General features: G+C 44.2%; 1 protein-coding gene and 1 long non-coding RNA gene across 3 annotated transcripts; one reads left to right on the forward strand and one right to left on the reverse strand.

The window, feature by feature from the left end:
* Window positions 1–314: 314 nt before the first annotated feature.
* Window positions 315–8769, reverse strand: LOC141758898 (uncharacterized). 2 transcript variants are annotated; one of them, XR_012591979.1, is made up of 4 exons: window positions 8695–8769; window positions 2202–2322; window positions 1242–1354; window positions 315–690 (listed from the first exon to the last, which is right to left on the reverse strand). It is a non-coding gene; the product is annotated as an uncharacterized LOC141758898 (long non-coding RNA). The 2 variants fall into 2 exon arrangements; XR_012591978.1 differs by lacking the exon at window positions 8695–8769 and adding an exon at window positions 7726–7851 and having other exon boundaries at window positions 319–690.
* Window positions 6555–22818, forward strand: prr12a (proline rich 12a). Its single transcript, XM_074620685.1, has 15 exons — window positions 6555–7793; window positions 9633–9790; window positions 10174–10335; window positions 10597–15236; window positions 15439–15666; window positions 15780–16470; window positions 16698–17182; window positions 17495–17611; window positions 17800–17933; window positions 18213–18685; window positions 18789–18908; window positions 19469–19566; window positions 19907–20038; window positions 20453–20548; window positions 21434–22818. Exons 1-15 carry the CDS (start codon window positions 7711–7713, stop codon window positions 21566–21568), a joined length of 7752 nt encoding a protein of 2583 aa, XP_074476786.1. The 5' UTR covers window positions 6555–7710; the 3' UTR covers window positions 21569–22818.
* Window positions 22819–22931: the final 113 nt, after the last annotated feature.

Below are 22931 nucleotides of genomic sequence, written 5' to 3' on the forward strand. Positions count from 1 at the left end.
TTGAGGACAGTTTACCTTATTCATAAACCTGCAAACATACACCTCAGTTTTCTTTCACTATTGAATGTTTGACAACTAATTACAGTCCTTCGTGTGAGTTCTGTCTCTCCAGAGCTTGATCCTGAACCTGCCCTTCAGCCAACAGCACCAGGATCTACTCTTGCTACTGAGAACAAGGAACTTCTCTTCCAGGTCCTTTCTTTGTGCATTCATCCCCACACTCATTGCAAGAGTTCAGACTGGAAAAGTGACATTACACTGCTCAGTGAAGGTACTAATGTGAGGATTAAGCAGAGATTAACGAACTGTTCTTTATTCCATTAAGAGTAGCTATTCCACATACAAGCTTATACTCATGCTCGGCCAGCGGAGACATTTCAACAGCCAGTACATCTAAGAAAAATGGCTGATATAATAACATCTGTGATTACCAAAGAAAAACAATATACTGTGGTAAATAGACAAGCTTTACATTTATTGTATGAAATGTTACAATGCATAGGTAATCTGTGTTATAGTAGAGTGCATAATGGAGTTATAACATTTATGAAGACAAAGTTTCACATTGACTTTACAGTATCAGAAGCTCAGTATCATCACCCCCCCTCTTCAGTTCTTCAGATGGTTCGGCCCAGCGCAATAAGCAACGGAGGGAATGCTGGGAAAGTGGAGGACTTTGATAAAGTGAAGCTGTCATTTAAAAAAAAAAAAAAAAGATGGGAAATGTTATGAGACTGCAATATAATGTAGAATATGTGACAAAATATATCATTCAAATACAATACAATACAATTTGGCCTCAAAGGTATATTCATCCTACAATAGACAATCAAAGCTCAAACACTCGTCTTATATATTATTATTGAAGCAACTTACTTATAATTTGTCTACATCCAATTTCCTTTCTCAGTTTCTTTTATGATCAGATTTATTTTTTTACCATTTTCCCCTTTAAATTTTCATTTTAGTGTAATTCTGGGTAGAATTAAGCTTTATAAGCTTCAGCATTCATCTCCAAATAAACTCACTGATGGCGTTCTTGGTTATCTGCTGGTGAAAATAGTAAAGCGATGCAACAAAGTGGCAAGAAAAACGTAGAAAAATCCCAAACAAGTAACACCCCAGTATCAAGTGAGATTGGTGATTACACGTGTAAGCAAATCATTTATGTTTTATGATTTTTTTTTCACTCTTTATTCAGGAAAAAAAAATCAATGTTAATAGTTACATTACAAACTTACATTTTATTACGATGTGCTTCCGTGTGTATCATGATCCCTCAGACAGCGTCTTTGTGCAGGCCTGGAAGGCATCTATGAGATCTTTACAGGCCTCTGCTCCCTTCTCTCTGATACTGAAACACAAAGCCAGATTTACAATACACACTTACTACTTTCTGCACATGTAACTGGGTTATCCTCTTTGACATATATCATGGTATTTTAAGTTCAAATTGTGCAAATCATATGAAGTAAATGAACATTAGAAGGACATAAGGACATAAGCAATATGTCTAAGTTTAGCCTACATGTGCATCAAAGGGATTATCAGTACAGCCTGATAATAAAGTATTTCAACTCAATCCCGCACATCTGCTTTCATCTGCATTTGTTGAAGAAGAAGATTGAGTAATCTGTGCAGCAGCTCCACTAATCTGCACGTGGACGTGTGCACCAAACGTCTGTCGCTTCTTCACATGTAACACGAACCAACCAGCCTGGAATGGGCCGATCTTCTGCTATAGGTCATACATGTGGATGCCTATTTTAAAACCTCAGGTCTATTTGTACTTCTCAAGACATTTCTGTTACTGTAAGTGCCCTCTGTGAATGTCATTACACTTTGATGTGGAGTGGACTCACTGAAAGTTGTGAACAAGAATTCTACATTAAATCTAATTAATGACCCCACAGGCGCTCTTACAAGTTGAGCTCACATGAGAAGTTAATATGAATACACACGATGTCCCACATTGAAGAGGCCAATAATGATAACTGAGATGGCTACATTGATGTAATGGAAAGTGACCGGTATTTAGATGGAACACAAACACAGTTAATTAACATTCCCTGAGGGCACACAGTTTAAAAACACTCTGCACTGGCACTTAAACTCACCAAAGACTGTCACACTGGTATGTATATTTGTATAAATACCATTTTCAGCATCTATAATTGTACATCATTCCTGTCAGAACTCACCATTTGTCAACATCCTCTTTGATAACCTGGCATGGTGCTGGCGCTGCTTCGTTAGAGTCTGGCATTTTGAGAGAGAAGAGCTGGAGTTTGTGGTGGTGGTGGTGGTGCGTCGCTGTAAGATCTGCAGTCAAGTGTGGTTACAGATTGGTTAAAGAGATCAAGGGAGGGAGAGAGAGAGGGAGGGAGGGAGGGAGGAGGCAGGACAGTGACTGAAATTAATCATCTGCAAGAGATTATACAGTTTGATTTGAAATTCTTACTTTAATTTCTAGTCTATTTACTTTTTTTGCAAGATGTTTAATTGAGTTCTTTGCTCCTTTCTCTTAGTTTACCACTTTTTCAATTCAATATGCTTTATTGGCATTGAATGTAACAAGGACAATGTTGCCAAAGTGTCAAGTAATATTGAGATTATCAAGAAAATAGCAGAAAAACAATTCAGTTTTGTCTCTGATATTCTTTCCCATTTATGTACATCAACCTATATCATTTAGGTCTTCTTAATTGCTTTCATTCCTGTCCTTTTGTTTTGCCATTTTTTCTAATGAATATGCAGATACCTGACCTTTTGAGTCAAGCACTGTGCATTACAAAGACCTCATAATGCATCTAAAATACTCACCACAGGGGAGGGCCTTTTCCTGAAGAGAGACTGGAAAGCCTGACTTTGTTTTACATGGCTTTGTTGGCTTAAGAGGCTGAGAGTTGTAGCATTTTTTTCACCAAGAAATTGTCAAATTAGCATTGATCATTAAAAATGATCCAGAATTTTGAGGTTTTTAAAGATAAAAATAAATGTGTAGCATTATTGAGGTTAATCCCTATAGGAACACACATTTGTTTCTTATTTTGAACATCCAACTTGTCTTGTTCTGATTGTGTATTTGAGAAAAATTGTGAGGTTTACTTAACACTGAGTAACTTCCGATGGCATCTGGGTGACAATGTGAAGCACCTTTTCCTCTGACTGCTTACTGTACTATACCAGAGTGTTAGGTCTGTCTAGCTGAATGCTGTTGTGTATCACACAGAGCTTTTTAGATTCCCGTTTCAACATTATAGGTAAAAGTTTACTGGAAAAGGTCAATACTGTAGGCTACAATACTGTATACACAGAAAAGGGATATGCACATTAGTGTTTACAGTAAATGTATTTGTGTAGCAATGTGTTTCATGTATTACAGTACAAACAGAAAATTCACCGTTGAGCTTTCTTGTAATATAGTGAACAGAAAATTTGCCTCAAAATGACAATTAAAAAATATCAAAAACCCAGTAATAATGAAAAAAAGCTGCGATAGTTCAGTGAAAAACAACAAATTGAGACCCCCTCATAGATATTTATGGAATATACATGCATATCCGATAGATTTTGATAATTGAATGGATCATTTTGCATGTGATGGCTCAAAAGATGACAATTTCACTGAGAATCAACTCATCAGTTTTGCTCAGCCAGACATGTGCAAGTGGTTATTGCGCAATTTGTAGACTGTTGTTCTTACTCTTTGTGCCTAAACACGTGCAATTTGCTTGAATGCATGAGAAATTCTAATCTGTTTTGAACAACAAACTAATTGTTCAGAGATCTGAACTCATTGTTTTGAAAATAAATAAATAATCTCATTTGAGAAATAAGCCAAAGCGAATAAGACAAACTGTTATACCAACAACTGAGCAAAGTTACAATAAATGACAAGTAATGCTTATTCCACAAACAAACACTTTTTCTCCCATGTTTTGCACATATAGTGTCAAAAAGTGCAAAAGTTGAAATGGATAAAATGTTGCAGTCACTAAGTATTTACAGTATTTTAGTTAAATTCACCACTAGAGGGCCACAAACACTCATATACACAATGAATTTCTGGACAAATGGACTTCTAGTGTGTGTGTGTGTGTGTGTGTGTGTGTGTGCATTCAGCAATATTAACTAGATTAGATGCCAGTTCACGTGTTGTTATTATTTTCTAATATTATCTTGGTTGCAACTGGAGATAGTTGCTTTTTTTCATTATTACTGGGTTTCTAATTTTTTTTAATTGTCATTTTGTGGCAAAATTTCTGTTCACTGTATTACAAGAAAGCTCAATGGTGAATCTTCTGTTTGTACTGTAATACATGAAACACATTGCCACACAAATACATTTACTGTAAACACTAATGTGCATATCCCTTTTCTGTGTATACAGTATTGTAGCCTACAGTATTGACCTTTGCTAGTAAACTTTTACCTATAATGTTGAAATGGGAATCTAAAAAGCTCTGTGTGATACACAGCAGCATTCAGCTAGACAGACCTAACACTCTGGTATAGTACAGTAAGCAGTCAGAGTTAACAAAAAGTAGAGTAAAACAGAGATTTATAGAAAAGAAACATTTCCAGGGTTGAGTGTCATGGGGAAGAAACACCTAAACATTTTGACCTTTTTTATTTGAATTGTCATTTTGTGGCAAGTTTTCTGTTCACTGTACTACAAGAAAGCTCAAAGGTGAATATGATGGCAAAGCCAATTAAAGTGTCTCTTGTAAAAATATGAAATATGATCATCTCTGTCTGTCTCAGTGATTCCTCCTCCTTTATGATGGCTATAAAAATCCAGTGTGCCATCTACTGGCGCACAAATCAAGTACACATGAGGTCTGGCAGACACAAATAACCCGTAATAAAAATAGCACCAAAAAAACGTACGTAAACAGGTATTGGTATCTTTAAAAATGTTGGCATATGAAAGGGGAAAAATACCCCCTATTTGCATGCCAGTTTTGCCTAATTAAGCATCTGACAAATGGACTTCTAGTGTGTGCACTCAGCAATATTAACTAGATTAGATGCCAGTTCAGGTGTTGTTATTATTTTCTAATATTATCTTGATTGCAACTGGAGATAGTGACAGGTTAATATGATGGCAAAGTAAATTTAAGTGTGCCTGGTTAAAAATATGAAATATGAGCATCTCTGTCTGTCTCAGTGATTCCTCCTCCTTTATATGATGGCTTTATAAAATCCAGTGTGCCATCTACTGGCGCACAAATCAAGTACACGAGGTCTGGCAGACACAAATAACCGGTAATAAAAATAGCACCAAAAAAAAAGCGTAAACAGGTATTATAATAATAATAATAATAATAATAATAATACATTTATTTATATAGCACTTCTCAAAACAGATGTTATAAAGTGCTTCACAAGACAATAAAAGCAGATAAATAAAGTAACAGATATGGTAACTGCTAAAACAGAACATCACAGAACATATCAATAATAATGCTATCCTAAAAAAAAAATGCGTTTCGGTATTGGTATCTTTAAAAATGTTGGCATATGAAATAGGATTAAAAATACCCCCTTATTTGCATGCCAGTTTTGCCTAATTAAGCATCTGACAAATGGACTTCTAATGTGTGTGTGTGTGTGTGTGTGTGTGTGTGTGTGTGTGTGTGTGTGTGTGTGTGTGTGTGCATTCAGCAATATTAACTAGATTAGATGCCAGTTCAGGTGTTGTTATTATTTTCTAATATTATCTAGGTTGCAACTGGAGATAGTGACAGGTTAATATGATGGTAAAGTAAATTAAGTGTCTCTGGTCAAAATATGAAATATGAGCATCTCTGTCTGTCTCAGTGATTCCTCCTCCTTTATATGATGGCTTTATAAAATCCAGTGTGCCATCTACTGGCGCACAAATCAAGTACACATGAGGTCTGGCAGACACAAATGCCGGTAATAAAAAATATCACCAAATATAAACAGGTATTGGTATCTTTAAAAATGTTGTCATATATTGTTATTATTATTATTAAAAAATGTTTTTTCTATTTTGATATGTATGTATGTGTGTGTATTTATGTTTATGCATATGTGTATGTGTGTATATGTGTGTATGTAGGTATGAACATGTATGTATATGTGTGTATGTATGTATGTATATATATATGTATATATAGATATTTAACATTTTTATTTTAATTTTGTTCTCTTCTTCTTCTTATTTCATGACATGAATATACAGTGTATATATATCTATATAGATATAGATATAGATATATATATGTATATATATATATAAATGTGTATAAATGTACACAATGTAAAAATCCAGTGTGCCATCTACTGGTGCACAAATCAAGTACACATGAGGTCTAGCAAACACAAATACCTGTAATAAAAATATCACCAAAAAAATATATATATCTTTAAAAATGTTGGCATATGAAAGGGGAAAAAAAAGACCCCCTTATTTTGCATGCAAGTTTTGCCTAATTAAGTATCCGACTGGATGCACGAAAAGTCTCTCTTAAAACAGGCTGCACACAATTGTGATGTGAGTTTGCTTTGCAGAGCTGCTGCTGGAGGAGGCTGCAGGCCTGTATGTATAAATCTGGTTATCACTGGAAATATTTGTGCACTCGAACGCGTCTCAGCCAATCGCAGCATCCACAACAAACAGCTGACTGCTTTTTTTTGTTGTTCGCGTAAAATGTAGTCTGAATTAAGATGAAAATCTGGAAAAGCATGAAGAGGCCGGTGAATGGAGGTCACCGCAGACACTGAGTGAGTCTCCGCGGTGAGACAGAGACACAGAAAGAGAGACAGAGAGAGAGACAGAGAGAGAGAGAGGACGGACAAGCCTGCCTTCAAAAATGGCGTCTCCGGAGGAAAATTTGTAAAAGATATTTTAAAACGCGGCCTGCTTTTCCTTTTTACACTTCCAAACCGGGGTATTTGTGTGTTGTTTTATCAGCTTGTATTCTACACTTAGCTTAGGGAACTCTTCTTTTACTTGAATGGCGAGAGAAAAAGCAGAAATCAGAGGAAGAAGAGCCAGCATTAAGGGGGAAATAAAAAGCTGTTTTATTTTGATGCGTATTTTGAAGTGACAGCTAGCAGCTAGCGCACAAACAGAGAGGAGGACAGAGGAGGAGGGGTGCTGGTGGGAATTTGCATTGAAAGGAAAAGATTTCGGGGATTTCTTTTTGCTCTACCAACGTGGCCCACTCGTTTGCAATCGTTTCTGTGTGGTGTTAGCATCGCTAGCCTAAAGAGAAAGGGGAGGAGAGAGAGAGAGACGGTGGTGGTGTTGGAGGAGAGAAAAAAGGGACGCATTCAAATCAAATGTTTATCAGCAATTCGTCCACCGCCTGAGCAGCAAAGCTAAATCTTTCCATCATGACTTGATTTTTGGAGACTGCGATGATACATGTGAAAGGAAAAGGAGAAAGACTGTTTTTTGTTGGAGGCTGTTTTTGGATTATAACCCCGTAGACCCCCCTCTTCTCTCTTTTTTTTTTCATCCACAAGCTCCAAAGCTTTCTCCTCCTCCTCCTCCTCTTCCACCTCCATTTCTCTTTCAATATGCTGTTTTCCACTCCTGAGGACTTCTTGCTTATGAAACCGGGGAAAATAGCCTGAAAAGACCATTTTTTTTGTGCGTAAAATCGGCAACAACTGCGACGTTGCTTTCTGTCCATCATCATCATCATCATCGCACCACATTTGTGTACATAAATGGATAGAAATTACCCGGGAACAGGCTTCGGTGATCTGGGCGCAGGAGCAGGATGGAGCTACGAGAGATCTGCTAAAGCAAGGTAATAATGCATTGGATTCAGCAGACAATGTGCATGCATGAAATGAAATGGGACTTTTTTTTTGCAGTGATGTGTGGCCTCCATGTAAACAAATTGTCGCCATTGGGCTTTCACTTCACGGTTGCCATGCTTATTGCACATTATGTGTCATCCAAACACAGTAATAATATTATAATCAGGAATATAGAGAGGCAGTGTGTGTAAAGGGAAAGGGGTGGGCGGGGTGGAGGAAAGGGAAAAGGTTGGTGGGTATATATTGGATGTGATTGACAGACTTAGGTGGAGGTGGAGGTGGTTAGGTGGAGGTGGGGGTATGTCTGGAGCATCCATAGGAATTATTGTTCCCTGTGTGTGTGTGCAGCAGCAGGCCTGGTGGACACAGACCCATCCATACATATATAAATTCATTGGATTTATTATAGCAAACTGCGAAGAGTGCAGACGCAGCAAAGACATACATCAACAAGAATAATGCATATGATGCATGCATATTAACCAAGAATAATGCATTTTTGCAAATTGTTATAAAGAAAATATTAAGGTAGAGGTGGTGCAATAACTCAAATAAAATTGTGATTATTTTTTTTTTTAATGCATTTTTTGTCCAAGCATGATGTAGATAAATTGAGGGATTTTTGCATGGTTTGTGTTAATTTGCATAATTAAATTGTGGGATATTATTAATGCATTAAATTTGCAATTTGTCAAACATAAAAATGTGTATTTATAAGATGATGAAAATCGTCTGTGCTGTGCAGGATAGCTTCTAGCCTGCAAAGCTAGCGCTGTGTTGCATGGAAGTCAGTGGAGGCCTGTGCACAGTGCAAGCATCATTGCTTATTTATCTGCACACATTTTGAGATATATATTTTTTACCCCAGTAGTTAGCAGCCTTACTTACAGTCCAAAGCCACCCAGGCTTCCTGTTGGTGTGTGAAGTGATATTTGGCTAAACAAACCCTGTGCTATGTCTCTGGTGTTTGCATGCAAGCTTAGCATGCATTTGCGTCGACTTGCACCAATCCAGCTGTTAGCTTCATCGACATAATCAATGCCTGCAGACTAATTAGTCGTTTGTCTTTAGTGTATATGATAGGAAACTGTATTTTTCACTTGGTTTAAATCATGCACGTTGGTTATTTGTGGTTTATTTACACGTAAAAAGCCTGGCCTTTCAGTTTTGAGGCCTAGTCTCTCTGCATTTCTACCATCTAGCTGCTGTGCTTTGCTTTGCTGCTAGGCGGTGCTAGCACTATAGCACAGATGCTACTGTAGCATGCTATCTGGCCAGGCAGCCACGCATTTCATCTATCTGTTGTAAAGCAAAGTCCTGCAACTTGCAAACCTTCAGCGTTGAATAAGAAGCTTATTTAGTTTGTAAATGTATAAATTATGTAAGGGTGGAGTCCATTATAATATTTGCAAATTAACTATCCCATTATTTTTGCATGACACTTACATTTGACAGATTTGCATCTACTGTAATACATTGGTGTAATGTCCCCAAGTTTTTAATTCTGTTTAGATGTTAATTGGGGAAAAAAAAAAAATCCTTCCCCTTAACTTGTAGATCATGCTCATCAGGGATTTTTTGTTTTCACATGTTGTACATTTGGAGCCCAAACAAAATGAACAGGCTTGAGTTGACATCTCATTTGTTGGATTTTTAATTAACTTGCATGTCAGACTTTTGTGCATCTTAAAAACGTGACCCAAAGCCAAGACTGTTGTTTATCTCAAGGGTCACATTTTGGGGAACAGATTAAGTTTATGCAAATGTGCCTCTGAAATTAATGACACTTCACAATTCCCCCCACTCACTCCCCCTTTTCTCCATAGTCTTGTATATGGGACTTCCAGATCATCCCACCCTGAGTCTGAGCTCCTTCACCGACAAGCCTACGCCACCCCACACCCTCTGCAGGGCTATGCCACCAATCACCACCCAGGGAGCTCTGGCCAAGGCGGGGCTTGGGGAGCAGCTGGACGGAGTTTGGGTGAGATAAATGTCATACCTTCCATGTCACCACCATAAGGGGCCCCAGCAATGAATTATTATGTGTCCCCGTGTAGACCCTGGTAGATTGTCATTGAGAAATGTGCACATTATAGCTCAATTGAGTTGAAGCCCTAGATGTTAAAGCCTGCAGTCACGGCGGTCATTCTCATACAGTTTATCTTGTTTTGAGCAACAGAAGTTGATGTATTTAAATCATTGGGACAGCAGGCTCCCCGGATAAACTTTGATTTAAGTCTTGATCCTAAAATCCGTTCTTTTAGATTTTTGATTTCATCTACATCTCTGCAATTAGCTGTTCATAGTTGCATTTTTTTTTATTAATTAATCATTTCTCATGGTTCTGTTTTTTCCTTCCCAAAGGTCTGTCGGGGCTCTTTGACACTGGCCTGCACCATGCCAGCCCCTCTGCCCCCGATGCCTCCGTCATGAATCTGATTTCAGCCCTGGAGTCTCGGGGTCCCCAGCCTCCGCCCTCCGCCTCCTCCCTTCTTTCCCAGTTCCGCACGCCATCCTGGCAGACAGGTGGGGCTGCGTTAGATCTTCCCTCATGTGTTGACATTCAAACAGGCCCCACAGTCAATATGACATTTAAAGAACCGCCCAATGTTTGCCTTCATTATTATTCTGACATTGTTACTATTTGAGCATTTTCATATAACATTTAACTTGTTAATAGTCTTACTATAGAATACTTTTAAAATACTCATTCTTGCGTTCATTAGTTTAAATGATAGCTTGATGGATACTTAGTAATTTTGCAATATGTCTTCCTTTTTCTAACAGCGATGCACACACCTGCTCCTCCTGAACTATTCATCTCTGGAGCCCTTCCTGGCTCTGGCTCCTTCCCCTCCTCCTCAGCCCTCTCAGCCTATCAGCATCCAGCATCCTTCTCCAGCCGCTCTTTCCCCACAGCCTCCCTCTCCCTCCAGGACACGCCCACGTTTAGTCCCACGTCCAATGGCCTGCTCTCCCCACATGACCCCCTACTACACATCAAGGCCCCTTCCCAGTCCAGCCTGGGTTTTGATAGACTACTGTCCTCGCAGGGTGCTGCAGCAGCTGCCTACAGGGGCAGCCAGGATCCCACGAGTGCCACATCAGCCCAGGCGTCATCTGCCAGGCACCTGCAGTCCCACCAGTTCAACCTGCTATCATCACAGCTCCAGGACCAGTCGTCCCAGCTGTACAATGCGTCGGTGTTTTCCTCGGCCCAGCCCCAGCCTCAGTCCCAGTCCCAGTCCAATTCGGCTCAGGAACGGGCTGTTCCCCGGCAGGACAGCGTTATCAAGCACTACCAGCGGCCCACGCCAGCTCAGTCCCAGCTCTCGTCCTCTGCTGCCCACTCCCTTCAGCACTACCTCAGCTGTGGAGGGGCGGGGTACCAGCAGATTGCCACCCACCACAGGCACGCTGGCCTTTCCTGCAGCCCACTGGGCGACCAGAGCCCCTCATCTGACCTCAAGTCTGCCTCTCGCACTGAGCAGTATCGGCCAATCATACAGCCTCCCTATTCCTCCTCCTCGTCCTCCTCGTCTTCTTCCTCAGCTGGGAAAGGTACCAAAAGCAGCTCCAGCAGTGGCTATTCTTCTGCCAGTTCAGCGTCATCCTCAAGAACTCCCCACACGCCCCCTTCTGCTTCCTCCACCTCCTCATCCTCCTCCTCTTCTTCTGCCACCTCTGGCGCTCATCCCTCCAACTCAATCCCCACATCCAGCTCCAGCGCAGCCTCTTCCAGGCAGCAGCCACCCCCTCAAGCAGCTCCTCCTCCCCCTGCCCCACAGCAGCAGCAGCAGCCCCCTGCCACCTCCTCCTCAGCCCCCCAGTCTCTCCCCAAATCCTGCCTCTCAGGCTATGGTTCTCCTGTGCCCCCGGTGAAGACCCCCACCTCTGCTCTTACTGGTCAGACCCCACCCCAACAACAGACGCAGTCATATTCACCTAATCAGCCCCCTACTTCCCACCTGGGTCAGTCCTACGGAGGCTTCAGTTCACCACAAGCCCAAGACCTGAGCTCAGGTACGGGTGGGAAAGGCTATGGGAGTTTAGGAGGGCGAAGTCAGTCATACCCCACTGATATCTATGGAGCTGACTCCGCTTATGGATCCCTTCCATCCTCTCTGGGTGGAGCTGGAAGCCCATCACTAGGCTACGGAGCCCCAGGTCACTCCCCGGCCCTTTTAAGGTCAAGTGGTTCATCAGGCAGCGGAGCGTCTGGGGGAGGAAGCAGTAGCGGCACAGGAAGTGGGAACTCCGGGTCAGCAGGAGGAGCGGGAAATAGTATGACCAATGAGAGAGGTGGAGGTGGTAGCGGTGGAGGGTCTTATCATATTCCAGACTCTAGCCCCTCTCCATCAGGCAACTCGGGCATCATCCGTCCAGGGTTGCACTCCCCAGTGCCCAGCTGCCCCACACAGTCTCCAGGAGGTCCAGGCTCTAATAAGTACATTCCCTCAGTTCTCTCCCCCACCTTCCTGGCCTCCCCACAGGGCTACCCCGACACCAGAGGCCCCAGCTCCCAACCTCAGTCCTATCATTCCACCTCCTCTAAAACAAAGGACACTTCCATGCTAGGAGTGGGCTCTCAGAGATCCCAAGAGGAAGTGGACGACGACGACGAGTTCTTGATCCAGCACCTGCTGCAAGCCCAAGCAAGTCCTGGTCCTCAGGCTGCTCATCACCATCCTCAACAACAACCCCAACAGACATCCCAGCAAACGCAGCCTCAGCCCCAGTCAGTGCCTCCAACCACTGATTCAGGCAAAGGCCTGAGCTACGACATGGGTAAGAGTCCTGAGGAGAGGTACCACCCCCAGAGTGTTATACGCACCCACAGTGCCACATCTACTGGTAATGCAGGGTCTGGAGGGGCCATCTCAGGGCTGGAGAACCAGCTGGAGATGTCTCTCAAGAAACAACAACAGCAACAACATCAACAACAACAACACCACCATCAACAGCAACAGCAGCAGCAGCAGCAAAGGAATGAGAGGTCTGTTGGAAGCAGCCGGAGCAGCGGAGGGAGAGGCAGCGCTGAACAAGTGCACTCCCATCTCCATCACCACGACAACCTGGGCTCGGTAGTCCACTACGGGCGGGGTGACCCGTACAGTCAACACTCCCTTGCTCCCCAACACTCCTCACACAGTCAGCATGTGTCCTCACACTCACAGATACCGTCCCACACCCAAATGGAGCTCCAAAAGAAGCCACAGGAGCGCGCCGAAATCCCGTATCCTCGGAAAACGCCGGAAGTCCAGCAACAGCATTCCCAGTCTCAAGCTGCCGCCTCCCTCATGGACTCTCCCACCGATCAATCCCGTCAGCCACCGCACCTGCTTCAGTCGGTGCTGTCGCACACCACCCGCAACAAACTGGAGCCTCATCAACAGCACCATAAGATGGATTCTCACCAACAACATCAACTAGAACAGCACCACAAGATGGACTCTCATCGGCAGCACCAACCGCATCAACAGCACCATAAAATGGACTCTCATCCCCAACAGCAGCAGCACTCTATTAGCCAACAGCAAGCTGTAATGGAAAGTGCCGGTGGGACGCTTGGCTCCAGTAAACACCAGGCTCAGTCTCAGTCCCAAACCACCCAGCTCCAGCTTCAGCTCCAGTCCCAGGCTTTGGAGGTGGCGGCGGCTCACTACAACCACAGGCCCCCTCCACATCAACACGAGCAGAGCCAGGTTAAACAGAGCTCAGTGGTGTCTTCCCTGGACATGCTGGAGCGCTCCCTTTCTCAGACCTCCAGCACGGACGTAGCTGTCGCAGAGGACAGACGCGGCGGACCAGGCAGCGTGGGGAGGAGCGGAGGTAGCAGTGAGCGCCACAGACAGCAGCAGGAGCAGCAGCAGAGGCAGCACCCATCCCACCATCACTCGCAGCAACACCCGGCCTCCGAGCTCCACTCCTTCCTCTCTGAGCCCGACATCGGCTTATCCACTCCGCCTCACATGCACCACCTTTCACAGCACCACCCGCAGCAACAGCAGCACCAACAGAGCCACTCTCACCACCCGCACTCTCAGCAGCAGCCCCCACACCCTCACCACATACCCCCACCGTCCGCCTCAGCCCACTCCCAGCCTCAGTCCGACCCGCAGCAGCCACTCTCATCCCAGCTCACCCCTCAGCAGAGCCAGCTGGACCAGCAGCGCTCCGAGCAGCACCAGTTTGACAACGTCAGCCCGGTGGAGAAAGCAGACCAGAATCAACAAAGTAACCGCTTTGTACCCCTGACTTCCATCTGCTTCCCGGACTCCCTCCTTCAAGATGAGGACCGCTCCTTTTTCCCAGGAATGGAAGACATGTTTTGTGCAGAGGACTACAAGTCCAGCTGTGCTGGAGGTGCAGGACCAGGACAGGAGGAGATGAATGAAAGCCACACTGGGCAAGAGGGAATGGATTCCATGAAAGCTGGACAGGGTGGAGGCGGAGCAGGGGGAAGTAGCGGAGCTAGCTATGACATGATGGGTCACCATGGTGGCGATCAGGGTTATGAGCCATACTGTCATGGCCTGGAAGAACCCAGCAACAACACCATGACTCTGGATCTAGACTCCCTTAAAACCCACGAGCTCCCTTCCACTGTGAACACTGAACAGCTGGGATTGATACAGACCCAGGCCCCAGCTATGGGTATGGGCTCCAATCCTGCTGGTCCCAACAACTCTGGAGCTAAACTTTCCTCCGGGCCTGGAGGAACCAACCAAGGAGCTGCTTCTGGAGGCCTCCAATCTCCCATTTTCTGCTCATCTCGTCCCAAGAAGCTCCTCAAGTCCAGCTCTTTCCACCTGTTGAAGGAGCGCCGGGACCCCAACACACTGCCTAAGAAAAGTTACGCTCAAGAATATGAGTTTGAAGATGATGAGGATAAAGACAACCAGCCAGCTGACATCCGGTTGAACAGCCGGAGGCTACCGGACCTGTTGCCAGACTTGGTGTCCAGCTGCAGAAAGGGAGGAGGAGGAAGTGGGTCTCTCAGCCCTTTAATGGGTGACATTGACTTCTACCACTCCTCTGGCTACTCTTCTATGGGCTCACACTCTGTTCTGCCTCAGGATGGACCCAAGAAGAGAGGCCGAAAGCCCTCCAGACCCAAAAGAGAGGGTCCTCCTAGGCCACGAGGCAGGCCTCGCATCCGCCCAATGCCCGAGCCCTACACTCCACGAGGGATGATGGGGGAGATGGGCGGAACGACAACAGGAGGGGGATTCACCGTGGAGGGACGAGGAAGAGGAAGGGGCCGTGGAAGCCGGGGTAGGGGACAAAGGAGGGAAGATATGTACATGGAAATGAGCGGGAAGGAGCCGGATCAGATACAGCAACATCCCCTCCATCAGCAGCAGCCGCAGCAGCTCCATCACCAGCAGCAGCAGCAGCTACACGAGCCGATTCCTCCTCTGAAGGTCAGTGGCATTCGGTCTAGAAAAGCGTGGATATATTGAAACAAATTGTCATTTAAGCACAGGTGTGTTACTAATAAATTAATGTTTGTTTTCACAAGCTATATATGGTACCTTTTTGAGAAAAAAAGATAAACAAGAAGTATATATCTGTGTGTTCAGGCAAATTACATTAAATCTTACGTTTTTTTTCTTTTTGTTTTAGATCAAGTTACCCATCGGTACCCTGTCCTCCTCTGATGCCTTGCTGAGGACGGACTCTTTGTCTGGCACGGACCCCGCTTTGTCGGACGGTTCGGTGGGCTCCGCTCCCTCACTCGGTTTAAGTCCTGGACCCCCCTGCAGCACTGAAAGCAACAGAAGTCAGGACAAGAACAGGCAGAAAATCCAGATGATGAGTGAAGGAGTGGACGACGAGGGGCTGGAGGAAAGAGTAAGAGCTACACGTTTATATCTAAGTTAACCAATAAATGCTAAAAAGTTGCTTGATAATTGTCGAGTTGACTATGTTAGAGGTGGTAAGTCTCTCTTTGGTTTTACTTCTAGGGCGATGAGAAGGACTCTGAGTCCAAAGCCGGCTTCGTCGCTTCATTCTTGGACTTCCTCAAGACGGGGAAGAGACCTCCAGGCTTGGATATCTCACCAGGAATGGAACATGACAACGGTGAAAACTCACCCTGTAAATCAGGAGGTCTGCGCCCGCTGTCTCCCGCACCTCCTCCTCCACCGCCGCCGCCTTCATTCGGGGACAGTGAAGGGAATGGGGGTCTGGCTCTGGGCAACTGCCACAGCCCCAAGCGCTTGGAGGATGAGCTGAAGAGGAACCTGGAGACCTTGCCTTCGTTCTCCTCCGATGAGGAGGACTCGGTCGGGAAGAACCAGGACCTCCAGAAGAGCATCTCCTCGGCCATTTCTGCTCTGTACGACACTCCGCAGCTCAACTCTAACATGCAGACGCCGCTGCCACCTTCACCTCCGCTGCCTCAGCCTCAGGCTACCCAGTCCCCGCTGACTCCCACGCTGCAGCCTCCCACGCTTAGCCCACAGCCCACCATGCACACCCCTCACGACATGCCCCAGTCCAACGAACCGGATGTCCTCGAGCTGGAAGATGGAGACATGGATGAGAACAAAGAGGAGAATGAGGAGGAGAGGAGCATAGGAGGAGATGAAGAGAGTGATATGACAGAGGAGAGAGAGCCACAGCTGGAAACCCTTTGCGCCCCCAGCCTTGATGGTAAGACTAGCTTTCTATTCCTCTCGTGTCCCATTTTCTTGCATTGATTTTTTTACAACTTAAGAAAATTAATAATTTCCCCTCAGGCTGAGCTATTGCTGTATTTTTTTTTGTCTAATAAAATGACCCATTATATACTTGTTAAATAATTAATTAGATTAAATTCTTGTGGTAAATTGATCTGTAAAATTGACCTTAACCTTAATCTTGCCCTTCTTTCCTTCCAGCGCCCCTCCCCGAGATTCCTCCAGAGCCAGAAACTCCTGAACCTCCCTCCGTCCCTCCATCTCCCGCCTCATCCTGTTCTCCCTCTCACTCCCCCCTCCCTCCCCTCTCCCTCTCCTCACCCCTGCCTCCACCAGAGGAACAACAGGAGAACTCCCAGACTCCGAGCCCCGTCGCTCCCACATCCCCCTCTCCGCCACCTCCCCCGCCCGCTACTCTCCCTCAGCCTGCCACTCCTCCTCCTGCCACTTCCCCTCCTCCCCCATCTTCAGATCAGAAGGAGTCTCCCATGCCGTCTCCAGAGTCCCCCGCCTCTCCCGAAGAGCCCCCGGCTCCTAAGAACACCTCCCTGCATCTCGCCCAGAAGCAAGAAGACGCTGCCATCGCCGGAGAGAGCGAGGAGGACGAGAGCGAGAGTGGAGGCGAGGGCATTTTCAGAGAAAGGGACGAGTTTGTGGTGCGGGTGGAAGACATTCGAACTCTCAAGGTATTTGTGTGGAAATGTGTGTTATTGACAGTTAATGAATACTTTGTTTGGCCAAAAATACAGAAAAGTTACTTGCTTTTTTGGTGTAAAGTCAACAAAGTGAATAAATGATTTTAACTAATACCAAATCACACTGACACGGTGTCTGCACAGACTAAAATAGTGCAATCTAAGATATTGTTATAGCCAAGGAAAACCCATTAGGGAAAATCACTTTAATGAGTAAAATGATTTGAAACATGAGTCCTTCAGTAGCTGCCAGATAACAGAGACATTTTATACTTAACCTGTGTGCCGTGTGTTTGTGCCCAGCTGGCCCTGCAGATGGGCCGCGAGCCTCCACCCATCTGGAGGGTGCAGAAAGCCCTCCTGCAGAAGTTCAGCCCAGAGATCAAAGATGGACAGAGACAGTTCTGCGCTACAAGCAACGTGAGTTCCCCGCACCAAGCACTCAGTCATCTAACCACACCTGCAAACAGTTAGACACTTTTCACAGTCCCGGCCACATCAAAGCATATTCTTGCACACCGTATTGTCCCAGTGTCATCAGTCAAATTAATGACACTGAAAGTTGTGCTGTGCTGTAATCAAATCTTTCTACTCTGTTTCTGGCACAGTATCTTGGCTACTTTGGAGATGCCAAGAGGCGATACCAGCGAATCTATGTCAAGTTTCTGGAGAATGTCAACAAGAAGGACTATGTGAGAGTCTGCTCTCGGAGACCTTGGCGCAGAGCCACACCTGCTCTCAGGTACCAATATTTGCCTTTATCAAAAATCCTATTCATAACTGAGACTTGCTAGGTTTAGTTTGGATCATTTGCCCAGATCAGGGAATAGCATTGCTCTCGATTTCCCAGTTGATTTAGGTTCCAACTCTCACCTGTGGTCATGAACTTTGTGTTATGATGTCGTGAATTACTTTGCTGATACCTTTGATGTCCTTTCCTAAGTACTTTTGGCAAGTTATACACATTCTGTTCATATCTATATGGTTTCCATCTCTAAAACAATCTCTTCATGTGTCACAGACGCCAGTCCCTCCCCAGAATGGCTTCCCCTCCTGCCACCCAGGCGCCACCGAAAATAGAGAAAGAGGAGAGAGTGGCTCCGCCAGTCCTGCGTGAACCGAGGGAGAGAACAAGAACCGCGACAACAAAAGAACTGCGGGAGAAGAAGGAGGTTCCAGCTGCTGTGCCCAAAGCAAAGGAGAAGGAGAAAGAGAGGGAGCCAGAGAAGGAGAAGGAGAAGGAGAGGGAGAAGCGAGTGCAGCCGCAGCAGGACAAAGTGGAGAAACGCACCACGGCAGCGGAAAGAGGCCGAGCGAAGGAGGAGAAGAAAGCGGTGGAGAGGAAGGAGAAGGAAAAGGCAGAGCGCCCACCCAAGTCCAAGCCGGCCAAAGTGAAGGCGGAGCCACCGCCCAAGAAGAGGAAGAAGTGGCTGAAGGAAATACCTTCATCATCTGACTCGGACTCATCGGAGGAGGCAGCTAGTGAGAATGAAAGTGAGATGCCTTTTTGTTTTATTGTGCTCGCATTTTCGCCATTTAGAAGTCATTGTAATGGTAGAAGGTTGGGTTAAACTCTGGTTCTCGTCTCGCTCCTCAGTGCCAGTGAAAGGCGGAGTGAACAACCGTGCCATGAGGGAGATGTTCAGGAGCTACGTGGAGATGCTGGTCAGCACAGCGCTGGACCCCGACATGATCCAAGCCCTGGAGGACACCGACGGTGAGAAACTGCACACGCACACTGCCGCCTCAGCATGTTTTCAATTAAGGCCTCATTTAAAAATCTACTGACATGTAGGAGACAGGAAGAGAGTGAGAAAGCCTGTGTGTGAGGTCTCTAACCTAACCAGACCTGCCAGTCTGGTAGCATGTTTTCTGCAGATCAAATGTCTGCATTGAAACGGATGTATCGAGGCGTTTGGATGGTTATTTTCCTCAAGTGGCTTCAAGTATCCGTGAACAGTTTAGGCAGGTTGAATAAACATCACCACCGCTAACAAGTAGCAGCTGCCAAGTTTCAGTTCGAGCCATCCAGCTGCACAAAACCGATCTTACGATAGCAGGGGGAATCGCTCTGAATTCTACAGCGTACATATTTAGACGCATTTTAAAAATTTTTGGAAATCCAAATGAACAAGGTGAGACAGGTGGAAGGGAAGCCCCGGGAACGCTGATAGCCAGAGAGAGCTGCTTTGAATCTGCCCTCGGTATTAAAAATGATTGGCAGCTACATGAATGATGACTAATGAATCTTCCTTTTACCTTGATTGGTCCAACCAGACGAGCTGTACCTCCCACCCATGAGGAAGATTGACAGCATCATCAGCGAACAGAAGAGGAGGCTTTTGAGGAGAGTCAGCATGAGCTCTCAGCACCAGGTAATCTCTCCTGAACGTACGGTTTCTCTCTCCGTCCCTCACGACTGAAATAATGTCATGGATTTAATCATAAAATGAATTGGTTAGTCAATAAACAGAGTTAATTTAAAACAATAATCTACTAATCAATTAAGTCATTTATCATACAAAAATGTTTCCAGCTTCATGCGTGAGGATTAGCTGCTCGGGTTCTGACATTTTATATACTAAATGATCACAAAAATAATCAACAGATTTATTGGTAATGAAAATAAACAAACTCGAGTACAAAAATCGGGCACATTTTCTACATTTGTCTTAATACCTTGTCGTCCGTCTCTCTGTGTCTCTCCCCTGACAGGAGGTCCTGCATGCGTACCCCCAGATCATTGTAGACCCCCTGGACTCAGGAGCAGTGAGGGTGCGGCTAAGCGGGGACGCTTACAACCGCAAGACCCTCAACAGAGTCAAAAAGACCCTGCCTAAACCACAGGTAGGTGTATGAGTGTTGAGAGGGCTTGGGAGTGTTTTTAGGCCCTTAATAGATAATTCAATGTATTTTAAAGAAACTTTTACAACCAAAAATGTCCCCACTAATGAATACCCTTTTAATCATATTAATAATTATCAATTATTCATACACTATCGGGACTTCTATGGACCGTAGTAGGAGATTTGGTGCCTAAATAAGCAGGTGATTCTTTCTTGTTTCTGGGTGATACCGAAACCACTGCATCAACAAAATTAACCATTACCGTAAAAAGCTCGACACCTGCTGCGAGTTTCACTCTTTCTTACATGGAACTGTAAGGTTAATATTCACCGTAGCTTTTATATTTTTCCGTCTGTGTTATAATGTGTTGAAATTGATCTTAATCTGATTTCCTTTATTTTTCTTTTTTTCTAGGACCTTAAACTGTCAACGGAGACGTATCGGATCTACAGTCTCTTCCACTCCCTGCATCACTATAAATACCACACCTTCTTACAGTGCAAGAAAGAGGTATGCAAGCAATTTTCTTGTATTGGTATTAGGGGTTGGAAAAACAAAATCGATTCACCTATGTGTATTTTTTTGATGCTACAACTGTAGAGCATCCATATACTGACATTTATGGTAAATACAGTCAAACAGAACTGACCATGGATGTATAAAGAGAACGGAGCTGACGGGGAGAGCTAGCGACGAAAGTATACACATGTGACTACGTCCGGTTTTCAAAATAAGATGTTAACAAAGGGAATTGTATATATAAAATACATATATGGAAATATGATTGAATGGATTATATTAACCAGAAGTATAGAACATTACATGTCCCTTTATAAATTAAAAAGAAAATACCACTAATTTGTGAGGGAAATGTCTTTTATTCTTTGATTTTTGGGTTGCTGAAAAAAATTGTAATAAATAATCCCTGACAATGACTGATATATTTGACTTGAGGGCATTTCTGACTACATACATGGTGAAAATCAAACATTTTAATGTATTAATTTAGATATTTTTTCAAATTAAAAGTCCCTAGAAGTGTATGAACCAACTTTTCCCCCATGGTCTAGTGTTAAAAAAGTTAATAAAAATCGCATTAAATTGTAATACTGAATCGCAATACTTGTCGAATTGCAATACTTAAAAAATCTAATCGCCACCCAAGTATCGTGATGGTATCGTATCAGGAGATAGATGTATCGTCCCAGCCTTAATTGGCATATGCTTCAGCCACGTGCTTTAGCATGTAGGCACTCGTACACATTCCCGCAAATATACTATACGGTAAAGCACGAATCTCTTCAGATAGACAAAAAAAGAAAGCACATACAAGCTGGCTCTGTGTAGTCTAAGACACTGGTTTTGAGTCTCTTTGTCTCCGTCCCACTCTTACAGACCAACACCATTGAGCAGGCAACGGAGGACCCGGGCCAAGAGGAAGTGGTGCAGCAGTGCATGGCCAACCAGAGCTGGCTGGACACCCTCTTCAGCTCCTTCATCGAGCTGCTCACGCTCAGCACCAAAGCCTGAGTCCACCACAAAAAGAGAGAGAGAGATAATGGATTAAAGCAAGAGGATTAAAAAAAAAAAAACAATATGAAGATGCAAAGAGATGGATCCTACTGTACAGCCCCCCCGACCCTCTTCAAGTCTCTAAGATCTGAGGATGAATTTTTAAGGCCCTTGACGGACACAAGGGGCTCTGTTCACGTGACCTCGGACACTGGCCTCTGTTCTTTTTCTTGTTGTTGATCACTGACTAAAGAAATGTCTTACTCTGTGAGAAAGGGGGGACCCCACCGGATCAGGGGTCACTGGCGGGGTCAAGAGGGAATTGACCGTTAGTGAAAAAGGGAGCGACGCGAAGTGGAAGGACAAAGGAGAAGGAGCCGCAACGCCAAGTCAACGGAGGAGCCACTGACATCTTGTTAACTGTGTGTCATGAAGACAATAGTTCAAAGAGAAACTATTACCACTTAGTTTTTACATAAATTATTTTTTTGAAGACTAACATCAGCTTGTTGGCTTTTGAAAAGAGTGGAAGAGGGTGAGAATGCTTTTTAAACTGCGTGTTGTAGAGTGTGCCGTGAGCAGCGTGATCATGGGACTCGTCCGCGGATGGAAAACATGAAATGTGTTAATAAGACGCTCTCTCTCTCATCCTGTGCTATGTGAAGGGCAGCACCAGTCAGCTGTGTGATAATATATAAACACATTTTTATTATTTATATGAGGAGGTTTTTAACTTAAACTCTCACAAGCGCTGGGTTGCTGCCCTAACATTTTAAATACCTTTTTATTTTCCACAGGATCAGTATAAAGTCGTAACCCACATATCCAAGCCGTCTTCCCCTCTATACAAAAGAACAGACGTCGAGACAGAAATATTGTATCAAATACAGTGGGTGTAAAATAACGAAATAAAAACGTAAGAAAAGAAAAAAAGAAGAGAATGGGGGAAAATCTATTTGAAACTTAACATTGTTGTGCTTCAGTTCAATCATCAGTCATGCAGGTGCAAAGAAAAAGAAGTAAACTATCCATTTCCCGTGCGGGAAGAAGGAGTATAAATAAGTAATATTTAAAGAGGAAATAGTCATTTCATTTTTATCATTTTGATGTTTGTGCATACTATGACTTATTTTGAAAACAATCTAATTTTCCATAAAAAAAGGAAAAAAAGGCGTGTAAATATTGTACAGTTCTTGATGAAATTCTTTGTCCTTCTGTACATTAACTCTCCTGTATTTGAGAAACAAATAAAATCTGCAAAGAACAAATGTTGTTTCATTTCCCTACAGTGTGTGCGCGTTGTGTTACATCCGTCTTTGTGAGGACATTTTTTTTACCGGTCCTCACTTATTTGTAAGGCTGTGGTAAGATGTGCTTATTG

The sequence above is a fragment of the Sebastes fasciatus genome, chromosome 20 (genome assembly GCF_043250625.1).
Source record: "Sebastes fasciatus isolate fSebFas1 chromosome 20, fSebFas1.pri, whole genome shotgun sequence".
Taxonomy (NCBI): domain Eukaryota; kingdom Metazoa; phylum Chordata; class Actinopteri; order Perciformes; family Sebastidae; genus Sebastes; species Sebastes fasciatus.

Excerpts from the sequence above, each read along its gene's own strand:
- prr12a (XM_074620685.1), top strand. The coding sequence starts at position 7,711 with ATGGATAGAAATTACCCGGGAACAGGCTTCGGTGATCTGGGCGCAGGA. Across the intron at positions 17,934-18,212 it reads AGAGCCACACCTGCTCTCAG|ACGCCAGTCCCTCCCCAGAA; the intron begins GTACCAATATTT and ends CATGTGTCACAG. Across the intron at positions 20,549-21,433 it reads TCTTACAGTGCAAGAAAGAG|ACCAACACCATTGAGCAGGC; the intron begins GTATGCAAGCAA and ends CCACTCTTACAG.